The sequence below is a fragment of the Hippopotamus amphibius genome, chromosome 12, assembly GCF_030028045.1.
Source record: "Hippopotamus amphibius kiboko isolate mHipAmp2 chromosome 12, mHipAmp2.hap2, whole genome shotgun sequence".
Taxonomy (NCBI): Eukaryota; Metazoa; Chordata; class Mammalia; order Artiodactyla; family Hippopotamidae; genus Hippopotamus; species Hippopotamus amphibius.
This window is the reverse complement of record NC_080197.1, coordinates 68,357,149-68,368,722: the sequence shown is the minus strand read 5'-3', so window position 1 is coordinate 68,368,722 and position 11,574 is coordinate 68,357,149. Positions and strand designations below refer to the sequence as shown.

Here is an 11,574-nt window from a genome sequence, read left to right as displayed (position 1 = left end):
ACTAAATTGTGACGTTTTGCAACTAATTTATGAAAGCAGTGACAGAAGGGGAAGAAAATGAAGACTACATTTGAAAAACTAGTATTTAATCTAGCTTTTTAATTTGAGATATGTTGAGCTTTTAAAATTTAAAGACGTTTATTGACTTGGATGCAAGAATCGACTGTAAAAAACATTCTTACACGAATAACTTTTAAAATAACTTTGTAAGTAGAACCCAGGAGTCTCGATGGGGAGTTATTGGTTGGTGAAGGATTTAGAAAACAAACACCTGTATCATCAGAAATTCAACTGAACTATTTGGCCTCCATAGCCTTGGGATTTTCCTGAAATTAGGTATTTAATGAAATGGATCACCTGAAGCTTTATATAGCAAGGGGAACGTCCTCCTTTCTGCTAGTACTAAAAATGAAATTTCGTTTTTCTTAAAACTCATAAAGTAATAAATTAGAACTTTAAACGACAAATTCTTAAAAAAGTAGTAAGTACCTCTCCTGCGTCCAAATCATTTTATGTATATATACCTGGGATTTGCTTGTTTTTAAAATGTTTCAAAGTGTTCAGACATTCACTTGAGGGATATTTAATCATCACACCACAGTCGGTCAGGGTTGATTGCAGTTATAGACACTACTTTTATCTTTTAGAGTTTTAATTTTTATCTCTTAAAGGTCCATCCAGATTACAGTAATTAGTAGAAGTTTACAGAACGATTGCCTCCTTTCACCTTTGAAGTAAATTGTTATAAACCATATTTCAGTCTCTTCCAGTTTACAGAAAGTTGAATTTAAACAGATGGTCAAAATTGTGGTAGTATTTCTATTCCATTCGAAGGCTCAGCGTTTGTGTGTGGGTAGAAATTACTAAGTATGTCCCTTAGAATTAAATGATGTCTGAATCTAGGATAGAAGTAAGTCTCTGCATTCAATGCACATTTGAAGGATTTGACTGGGAATTAGAAAAGGAAAAAGTAATCCCTACACTTGCTGCTCTGCAATAGTGTTCACCCTAATGTAGATGTGTAGAGCACAGTGAGAAGACATCCCAGGATGTAATCTTTTACTCAGAAGGTTGAGCACCAACTGATCCAGGCATTCATTGTTGATAGAAGACTCTCTAGAGTCATCTAGTTTTAGCATCTCTGATTCCTCTTTCTGAGTTGTTTACTGTCTTATGTCTATGTTGGAAAATAAGCCTAATCAAAGAAGCAGAAAAATATTCCAGTAGCAAATAAAGTAACTGTTTATTTCATTTGGTGTTTCACTGTGTCGGTGACCTCAGTAATGGCATGATGATATTTTTCTGAGGCTGACTTGAATTCCACCAGATGCTTCTCATAACTTTTGATGGCTGCTTGAAGCTGTGTCTTCTCCACTGCTCCCAGGATGGCACGGAAGATCATATCTATGCCAAGGCCAAGAACAGCAACTCCTATGCTGCCAAGGAGAGAAGCACCAATTTGAGCTAACACAGTGACCAACTTGTTAATTATGCCAATTGTGACATTTGAGCCCACGAGTTTAACAGCCACCGCACTAGCGGCAGAAGTAGCTTCTCCCAGGATGACTGAAATAACCTTTTGTACTATTGCAATTTTCTCGGTTTCTCTTTCCTTAATATCCTGAAGTTTTCTATAAAGGGTTGGCTCTAGTTTATCTTTTAGTGCTTCATCAACATTTTGCAATTCTTTTTGGATTTTCATGATTGCTTGGATGATGATATCACAGTTTTCTTTGATGGTCCCATCTCTTTTCATTTCAATGGAGGCCAGCCTGCACCCTAAGTGTGTATTCAAAACCCCAATCAGCTTATTGGTGGCATGGAAGCTGTCAGATAAGCAGTCAAGGAGCTCCTGGTGAAGACGATTTACTTCTTGCCGCCTTTTTGGGTTCTCTGGGTAGAGAAAGTCACTTTGAGCCATGTTTCAAATATGACTTCTGAAAAATACAATAGTAAATCTTTACTGAAAATCTTGAAAGATATCTGCTGGATGCATAGATTTGACCAGGAAGTCTTTTACTTTATGAATAGCAAAGTAGTATGCTATCTAAAGAATTTCTCAGAAAACTCAAGTTCTTCAAAACAAGTTTTTTGAAAGTTGGAGTCAGTGTATGAAAATATGGGTAACATAATATAACCTATTGATGGGTTAATTATGGTGTTAGGTCTTGGGGGGGGGATGCCAGATAGGAAAGATTTGTGTTTATCCAGCATCTGATTATTAATAAATGTGATTATTTCCAAGTAATATTTAATAACATTTGAAATGGTTTGCTCTTGATTACCAGTCTCCTTAATTTCCCTAACTGCTAGTCACCACATTGAATAGACCTACTAGGTTGATTTTTCTAATATTTGAAATTAAATTAGTAGGGCCAGAAGAATATTAAGATCTCTGAGTTTACTGGGCAATAATAGCTAATTTTGTTTATATACTCTGTTATCTTAATTTACAGCATTCAAAACACTATATCTTTACAGGCAAACTGTTTGCTCTCCAAACCTGAGGCATCCAATGGCTACACATCTAACATTAGAATCTTTACAAAAAATCCTTGTGATAAAAGTATATTTTCAAGATTCCTTAGATTAAAATCTCATTTGGGGAAACAGTGGACATCGGGAAGGGACAGGGCAGTTATGACTATCTCTCTGGTTCTTCCTTTGCAAAGCTTATAAATTAAAGTGTTTAGAATTATCTGTATTGCACTTGGCCATTATTCAGATAAGCTAGAGTTAGCCTCAGAAAAAAGATGTCGTTTCACAAAGGTATTAAGGAATAAGTAGCAAAAGTACACCAAAGAATGAATAAAATAAGCTGGGTGTTTGTAGTCTGCTTGTGTTTGTACTTTGGGCTCAGAGAAAGTAGGAACAAGTGACACTTTTCTGAGTGAATCTGGGTGAAAATTTGAGCCCAGGAAGAACAATGTTACTCAGGGTGCACACCTGGAGTGGGCTTACTGTGTGCCTGACAGCTCTTCTCTTAAACTCCTGGAAGAAAATAAAGAGAAAATGAAGTCCTTTATCCCTGTGTGGGCTCTGGCACATCCTCCCTTTGTGTGAACGACATCCTAATTAATTTGGGCCCTATCTTTCTAGGACCATGGTTGTTAGCCTAGATATTGGGAACCTCGGAAGCATGGGACGAAGGAATGAAGATGTTTTCTCTCAAGAAAGTAAACATGAACATGATCTATCCTCCAAGTTATAAAGATACAATTTGGAAATGGAAAGGGGAAAATCTTTGAAAAATAGATTAGAAACATCATAATTTTTACTCTTAATTTTAGGAAAATGCACTAGTACCCCGATGGAATAAATTTTATCATGGTCAGAAATTCATTTTATCTTTGGTTTAGATACAGCGCACACGTGCACACACATGTACACAGGCACAAATGTCCACAAATCAGTAATTAGAAAATATCTCAATTCCATTTAAAGAAATTGTTTGTTAAGGGACTATTAAAAATTCCCCAAACTCACCATTGGGTTCCAAACTGCAATTTGATAACCACAAATTGGGACTTTGATTTCACTTTTTTCTTCCAAAAATTTTACATTAAACTTTTTTCTTTTTTGCTCCTAGTTTTCAGATCTCATGAAGTGAAAACTCCGGTTTCTGACTTTGAATTCAGAAGACCGCCAACTACATCCCCATTCAGATATTTAGGTGAGAGGAGTCTTTCTTACCCTGAAAAAGTGGAAAATCTCTGAAAGCTGTCATATGCCATTATCTGAAGGCATTGCTTTTTTTTTTTTTTTTTAATACTCATTTATTTTGGCTCGCCGGGTCTTAGTTGCAGCATGTGGACTTCTTAGTTGTGGCATGCATGTGGGGTCTAGTTCCCCTATCCCATTAGGGATTGAACTCAGGCCCCCTGCATTGGGAGCATGGAGTCTTACCCACTGGACCACCAGGGACGTCCGTGAAGGCATAGCTTTTAGAAAAGGTGTGTGGGTCTATTTACTGCAAGATAAACACATGGAGAAATGAACCTTCCTCCTTGATGGGAGGTTGAATGCTTCCAAGTGATCAGTTCCTTCCCAATTAATTCATTGTTTTAACATAACTTGACAAATTAATCATAAAATACATCTGGAAGACTGAATAGGTGAGACTATTTTTGTCAGGGAAAGTGATGATGGGACTTTTCCCTCCTCAAACATTAAAACATCAGAGAAACACAATATTAACCAGTATTGTACAGGTGCAAGAGTGGGTGGAATCATAGAACAAAATAGTCCCCCAAGAAAACCCTTCTATACATTTGACTTAATATATAATAAATGTAGAATCTCAAATCAATCATAGTTGAAATTAGCATTCCTTAAATGATTCTGGTGTAATGAGCTAGCTTGTAGGGGATTAAAATTTAATTAAAAATGTTATCAGTGTAGCATAGGTAAAAAAGATCAAATGATAAAATAGCTAGAAGAAAACAGATAATTTTCAAATGTCTGTATATGGACGGCTTTATAAGCTTAAAACCAATGGGAAAAAGTCACACAAAAATTTGACTAACAAAGATGACCATGTATAAAAGGACTGAAAGCAAATTGGTTAAAATGTAGGAAAAATTAGAGTATTGATTTCTAACTAGTGTTGTTATAAGGAAAACAGTCATAATCTAATAGGTAAACATGCAGACAATTCTGAACAGACAGTAAAAGAAGAAATAGTAGTAACTGATGAAAAGGTTCAGTCTTACCAGAAATCAGACACAGTACTTTTGCAACTACAGAAGTAATATTGTCTTTCCTTTATATACTCAAGCCCTTGTACATGCTCTTTTATATCCGTCTTCCTAGGTTGCATATATCCATCATTTTGTACCGATAACAGGTTTGAGTAAGAGATATGATGTGCTCAGAATTATTTTTCACATCTAATGAAAAGAGACTTTTATTTTTCTGAGTCAGGCTTACCTTTCTTTTTTTCCCTTGGGGAAAGGGACCGAGGGTTCCTTATGCAAAGAGATCTTCAGCAGGCCTGCCACATTACCTGTCTCAGTACTGAGTACAGTTTAAAATTATTTTCATCCCAACAGTAAGATAATTGCTAGAGAATTAGGTCGGGGAGAGGTGGAGTTTGAAGTTGAAACCAACGCATTATATTTGGGACAGGTGAAATTTGAAGAGCCCAATGAAGGAAGTAATTTAATAATTCAGTAGCAATTTATCTAATGGAGAGTAGTACTTTACTGTTACAAGGTAGTATGCTAGACTCTGTAGAGCATACAGAAATGAAACAGATATGGTCCCTGCTTTTGTGGAATTTCTAAGCTAGTTAGGAAATTAAGATAAATTTAAAACTACAATGTCAAGTTGAAAGCAGTATGTCATACAAAATTATAGACAGAGGTGGTGCTTGCCTTCTGCAAACTCAAATTTTAAAGAACTCATACTTCGAAGTAAAATGGAGAAAGACAAATATCATTTGATATTGCTTATATATGGAATCTAAAAATATGGTACAAATGAACTTATTTACAAAATAAAAGTAGAGTCACAGATGTACAAAACAGTCTTATGGTTACTAGGGGAAAGGGGGCGGGGATAAATTGGGAGATTGGGATTGACATACACATACTACTGCATATAAAATAGATAACTAGTAAGCACCTACTGTATAGCACAGGGAATTCTACTCAATACTCTGTAATGACCTATATGAGAAAAGAATCTAAAATATATGTATGTGTATAATTGATTCACTCTGCTGTACAGCAGAAACTAACACAACATTGTAAATCAACTAGACTCCAATAAAAATTAAGAAAACAAAAAACAAAACAGAAAAAAAGAACTCACGCTTTACTAATATTAACACTGGGTCCATGTGGAGACATCTGGTCATCTAGGAAGAGTTAATTTGTACCTTTTCAACTGATACTCTTAAATATGTGCTTGATATTTAGAGGAGAGATTACACACCACATGAAAAATCTTACTTGGGAATGTGCAGTGTCTCAACTATTGCCCCTGACAACTTAGTTCTGATGCTTGAATTGCTTACTTCTCTCAGCAAAACAAAGAAGGTCTGTGGTTAGTTGGAGTCACCCTTAAAGATCACCGTTGTTACTTAGGCTTGTCTTTAGTGATGTCTTACCAACTATATGTAGTACTGTACCTAAGAGGAGTTCTGGACCATGTAATTTTCTCTATCTTATTGCATTTTCAGGGATGACCTTTTAAATATTGACTTTAAAATTCAATGTTTTAAAATCATTTTAAAGTCATGTAAAAAGTGACTTTTAAAGATTGGCATCAGCAGGTAGCTAAGTGGTGTGCTTAATCCAGCTCCTTGATCACCTCCTGCATCTCTTGTATGGAAGATGTGAACTTTTATATTATTTGTTATTACATGATGGTGCTCCATGTCAGTGATGGGCAGTTAGCATCCACTTCTGTACAGCCGAGTTTGTGCTGCTATTTGAGCATTTTATTGTAGTGGTTCATGAAATAGGTTCTGAAGAGCCTTGGGGTAGCCTGGTGGGGAATTGCTAGCCAGCAGGTGGAGTGCTTGGTCTCTGGCACGCCAGTTTCACCCCAGCCTTTGCTGAAGCAGCTGTTCTTTCTTTGCTGCTATATTTGGGCTGTGGGTGGGTAAAATTTTGTGCGATGAGAGAGTTCTGTTGCTAAAACAAAATTTGGAAATCACGCATATTTTGGCCTGTTTTATTTTAAAAAGAGGAAGTGAACAAATCTGGAAGCACTGGTACTTGATCAGCTCGTTTTAGAAACTTGGAATGAAAAACAAGACTAGCTTCAGATGGATTCTTATTGGGCCTAACTCATCAATTTTGTTGAAATGAGAAGTAAAGATTCAAGATGAAAGAGCATGTAAGAAATGGTAGAAATATATTGATGATTGTATCTAAAAGTGAAACTTTTAGTGATATTGAACAGTTTTAGATTTTCAGGAAAGGACCACCTTTCAAAGTAAAAATGTATTGATTATCATATTTGTAAATAAAAATTTCTCAGATATACTTTTGTGAATAACAGTAGTGCATTAAATGTCAAGTGCTATAGGAATTTAAAGAGAAAATTTAATCTTGAGGTCATTAGAGGAAGATTCGTGGAGAAAGTGACAGGTGATTGTGCTTTGATGGCAGAATTATAACATGAAATTAAAAGTAAAAGATTTGATAAAGTATTTTAAAATAAAAAGTTGATAGCAATAATATATAAACACTTTAATATGTAGGAGGAAAAACACCCATAAACCTACCATCTTGTTTTTTTTAATTATTCCTTTCCAAAGTTTATTTAAATGTATATTTTTACAAAGTTGTGAGAATAGTATAAGTAAAATTTTATCTTATATTAATTTACTTAAATACTTCCCCTATTTCTAGTTTTATAATATTTCATTGGATATATAAAATATACATATTTATATGTATATTTTATAAAATATTTCATATATCTCTCCATAATTTAATAAATTCTTAATTGTTTCACTATCTTGATATAAATATTTTAATACATAGTCCTTTTTTCCCTCTTCAATTGTCTGGATTATTTCTCAGGATAAATTTCCAGAGGAAATTCAGATTTTATATATATATATATATATATATATAAAATTTATACAATCAATAGGAATAAAAATTTATATTACTTTTTTTTTTTTTTTAGTTTCGATCCTTTCTATTTTATTTTATTTTATTTTTTTATTTTTTTGGGGGTACACCAGGTTCTTATATATATTATCTTTTGACATGTACTGCAAATGCATTCAAAAACTTTTACACTGACATCAAAACTAAATTTTTACAGAAGGACACTGGGTATGTTTCAAAGTCAAAGACAGTTCTGTTAAATATTGGTTTGAGGAGCATAAGGCCAAATTTCAAAGAGTGCTTGCCTTTGTGGATACAAATACAACCCGAAAAAGTTAATGATGAAATGATACTGATGTTTGCTGCCAAATAATCTAGAAGGCAGATCGGAGTGGGTTCATGGAGGTAATAAGATCAACCTTGTTTTGATAATTTTTGAAGCTGGGTTAAGGGTGTGTGGGAGTTTATTATTGTCTTTACTTCTGTGTATGTTTGAACTTTTCCCATAATAACAATTAAAAACAGAAAGAAAGAAAGAAAGAAAGAAAGAAAGAAAGAAAGAAAGAGAGAGAGAGAGAGAGAGAGAGAGAGAAAGAAAGAAAGAAAGAAAGAAAGAAAGAAAGAAAGAAAGAAAGAAAGAAAGAAAGAAAGAAAGAAAGAAAGAAAGGAAAGAAAAAAAAAAAACCAGGACCCTGTCCAAGCTTCTGATGTTTGGTCATTAGCGCTCCCTAAGGTTTTTTACCTTTCTCCATACTGTCTCTTGTCTTCACTGTCCATATCGGGCCCAGCTATCCTGCAAGGTTCACTTATCTGGGAGTTGTGGATATAGGATATGGGTAAAGGAAGAAGCCTTTCAGGAGAAAATAACAGCTGCTAACTAGTTCTGAGCTTCCTTCTTTAATTTATGGCCTTTAAAATAAAAAGTTGATCATGGTGTGATGACACTCTGATATAAATTCTTTAAAAGACTCTTTCTGACCAGAGAGCAGAATATTGAGGTCATTCACCAGCATTTATCAAATGTTCACTTGAGAAACCTCTGCCACATGCCTTGAGTAGGAGTGTTCCTTGCCCTCAAGAAGATCACAGTCTATTTGGATGCACACTGCAAGTGCCCAGTGATAGTTAAATGTAATATAACTTACAAAGGAGCATAAGAACTATACATTAACTAGGATTAGATCACACATTCATTCATTCAGAGATACTGAATGTTTTATGTTAAAGACATAAAAGGAAATGTTACAGTCCATGTAAACAACACGTTCACAACAGGGGTCGTTTCACCCTTATTCTTTTCTAAAACTGATGTCTTTACTGTGTTATCTTTCCCTCTGACTTAGTCATGTAAGCTGTTAATTTTCTTCTTTCTTGGTGTCTTCAGAGACATAAATGATCACCAGGAACATGTCATGGGATCCACTTAAACAAAGTTGCTTTGTTGCTTTATTATATTTATGGCTAGAATTCAAGTCTGACATGCTATTGCAAACACTCTTTAATATGGAGAAACAGAATATTATATCAATACTAACAGAAATACCCATATTGCTTACCTTGCTGTGGTTCTGAGTTCAGTGGTCCCAGCAGTTGTTTGGGAGTATTGCTGCAGTGCTTTTTCGTCTGGTTTCATCTGGATGTTTCTAGTGGAATGTGATGACTTACAGGCTTTGCTAGTCTCTGCTGGGTCCCTCTGCCTGTCTGGTTTATCAACTGTTTCTGCATGGTTTAGTTCTCAGAATTCTTATATTTTCTATGTTAATACAGAATTGGTATATATTAAGTAATATAATTTGAAAAACTAACACAATAGTAAAACATTCAAATTTTTGTTTTTTAATGGACTTTTTTGTTGTTGAAAAGTGCTATCCAACTGAACTAATTCAATTCAGTAGAGAAGATGCCTCTTTGATTGACATTCTCAGATTTTGGGGTCCCATCTTGTCAAGTATTCCAGATATTAAATTTCCTTTGGCTTCTGTTGCATTTTGTACCTCCTGTTGCTGATTGCTCTGGTAAAGTTCTCAAGAGATGTAGATGCGGATATTGTCAGCCAAATGTGTTTTGTGTGTGTGTGCTCTTCTTTCTTGGCTAGAAGTTCTTCTCTTTATCACTATCTGTCTTATTGGTTAATTGCCTTGACAATAGAAAAACCTTAAAGATCAACTTGACTCCTTTCCCTCAATGCTTAGATCAGCGTCTCCCATGCTTCTTCCTCTAGATTCTGTCCTAATCCCCATTGATTCCTCTACAGCAAAGACATATCAGAAACAAGAACATCACTCAGCCTCAGTATAACTTAGTGGGAAGACCATGGGCTTTAGAATTGGACAGTCCCTATTTTGTGTACCCAGAGTACCACTTATGAGCCATGTAACCCGGGGGAAGTAATTTAAGCTCTCTACTTTTTTTCATAGTGAGTACTAGTTTGTAATTTAAGGATTGTCATAAGGACTATGAGGTAATAAGTGTAAAACACTTGGCACAGTGCCTGTTTTATGGCAAAAAAACTTACTGAATGATAGCTATTTTTCTTATATTAACAACGGGTAGAGGATTCAGAACCAAGATGCCAGTTAGGAGACTTCTGAAATCTGAAGGTGCTGCCCTATAGTTCTAAAGAAGGACCAAGTGGGGTATTATTTTACTTCTGTCCCACTGGGTCATTTTGCAGTTGATGTAGCCTGGGGCCCCACCGGGTTAGGAGCATGGGAAAAAAGGTAAAAAAGCATATGTGTGGCCAGTGTATCCAAAGTATGTGTGGATGGATAAGTAGGATTTCTTTTTTTTAATTATTATTATTTTTATTTTTGGCTGTGTTGGGTCTCCGTTGCTGCACACGGGCTTTCTCTAGTTGTGGTGAGCAGGGGCTACCCTTTGTTGCAGTGCACGGACTTCTTAGTGTGGTGGCTTCTCTTGTTGCAGAGCATGGGCTCTAGGCTTCAGTAGTAGTGACCCATGGGCTCAGTAGTTGTGGCTCATTGGCTTTAGAGCTCAGGCTCAGTAGTTATGGCACATCGGCTTAGGTGCTTTGCAGCATGTGGGATCTTACCAGGGATTGAACCCATGTCCCCTGCATTGGCAGGTGGATTCTTAACCACTGCGCCAGCAGGGAAGTCCCCAAGTAGGATTTCAATAGATGTGTACGGGGTGGGGTATGGAGGAGATGGTGCAGGTGAAGGGGAAACTATGAACAAAAAACTGTGGAGCATTTTCAGGGAACAAAATTAATTTACTCTGCTGGTGGTACAGAGTATACATGAGAGCAGAGAAGGGAAAGCAAGTAGTGGAAAATTGAGAGCAGTATGTAGATGGCCTTAGATGCCATGCTAGGAAATTGTATTTTATTCTCTAGGCACTATTGAACCATTGAAGGGTTTTGGTTATGGGATAATATTAGGAGCTTTGGATTTCAAGAAAGTGAGTTTATACAAATGGGATTAATAAAACATTGGCAATAAAACATTGGTTACCAATTCCAATGCCTATAGTAGCTGAACAAGATATGTAAGTAATTCAAACAGTGTAAGACAGTATGGTGTAGATGGTGAATATCTAGTCTAAAGGTGACAACCTCAGCTCTAGGAAATTTCTCCAGCTCAGAAAAAGGACTTAATGCTACCAGTTAATTTCATTTTTTCAATAATCGTAGAAATCCAGATTTCTATGTTTCAATTTTTAAATTTGCAACTGATAAAAATGTTAAAAATGCATTGTGGTAGGTCAAATAAAGCATATCTGCTGATTAGATTTTGCCTGTGGATTGCCAGTTTGTGACCCCTTGACAAAAATATTGAGATCAAATGTGAGACCACTGAAGTTGTCCAGATGAGTTAACTGGAGTAGTAGTTATGGGAATGGAAGGGAGTGGTTGGATTGAAAGAAGTTCAAAGAGAGTTAGCAAGTTTTAGGGACTGACTCAATATGGAGAAGAGAAAAGGAAAATGGATTTTAAGCCTCAACAATGAGGCAAGGATCAAGAGGAGACAGTGTTTATTGAGGA

General features: G+C 35.7%; 1 protein-coding gene across 3 annotated transcripts; it reads right to left on the bottom strand.

Annotated features, from left to right (window-relative positions):
* Positions 1-1,243: 1,243 nt before the first annotated feature.
* Positions 1,244-9,193, bottom strand: SMCO3 (single-pass membrane protein with coiled-coil domains 3). 3 transcript variants are annotated; one of them, XM_057703883.1, is made up of 2 exons: positions 9,128-9,160; positions 1,244-1,937 (listed from the first exon to the last, which is right to left on the bottom strand). In XM_057703883.1, the coding sequence occupies exon 2, from the start codon at positions 1,919-1,921 to the stop codon at positions 1,244-1,246; it is 678 nt and encodes a 225-aa protein (XP_057559866.1). In that variant the 5' UTR covers positions 1,922-1,937; positions 9,128-9,160. The 3 variants fall into 3 exon arrangements, 2 of the variants coding, with proteins under 2 accessions (XP_057559866.1, XP_057559865.1); XM_057703882.1 differs by lacking the exon at positions 9,128-9,160 and adding an exon at positions 4,930-4,968; XR_009048556.1 differs by lacking the exon at positions 1,244-1,937 and adding an exon at positions 4,958-5,016 and having other exon boundaries at positions 9,128-9,193.
* Positions 9,194-11,574: the final 2,381 nt, after the last annotated feature.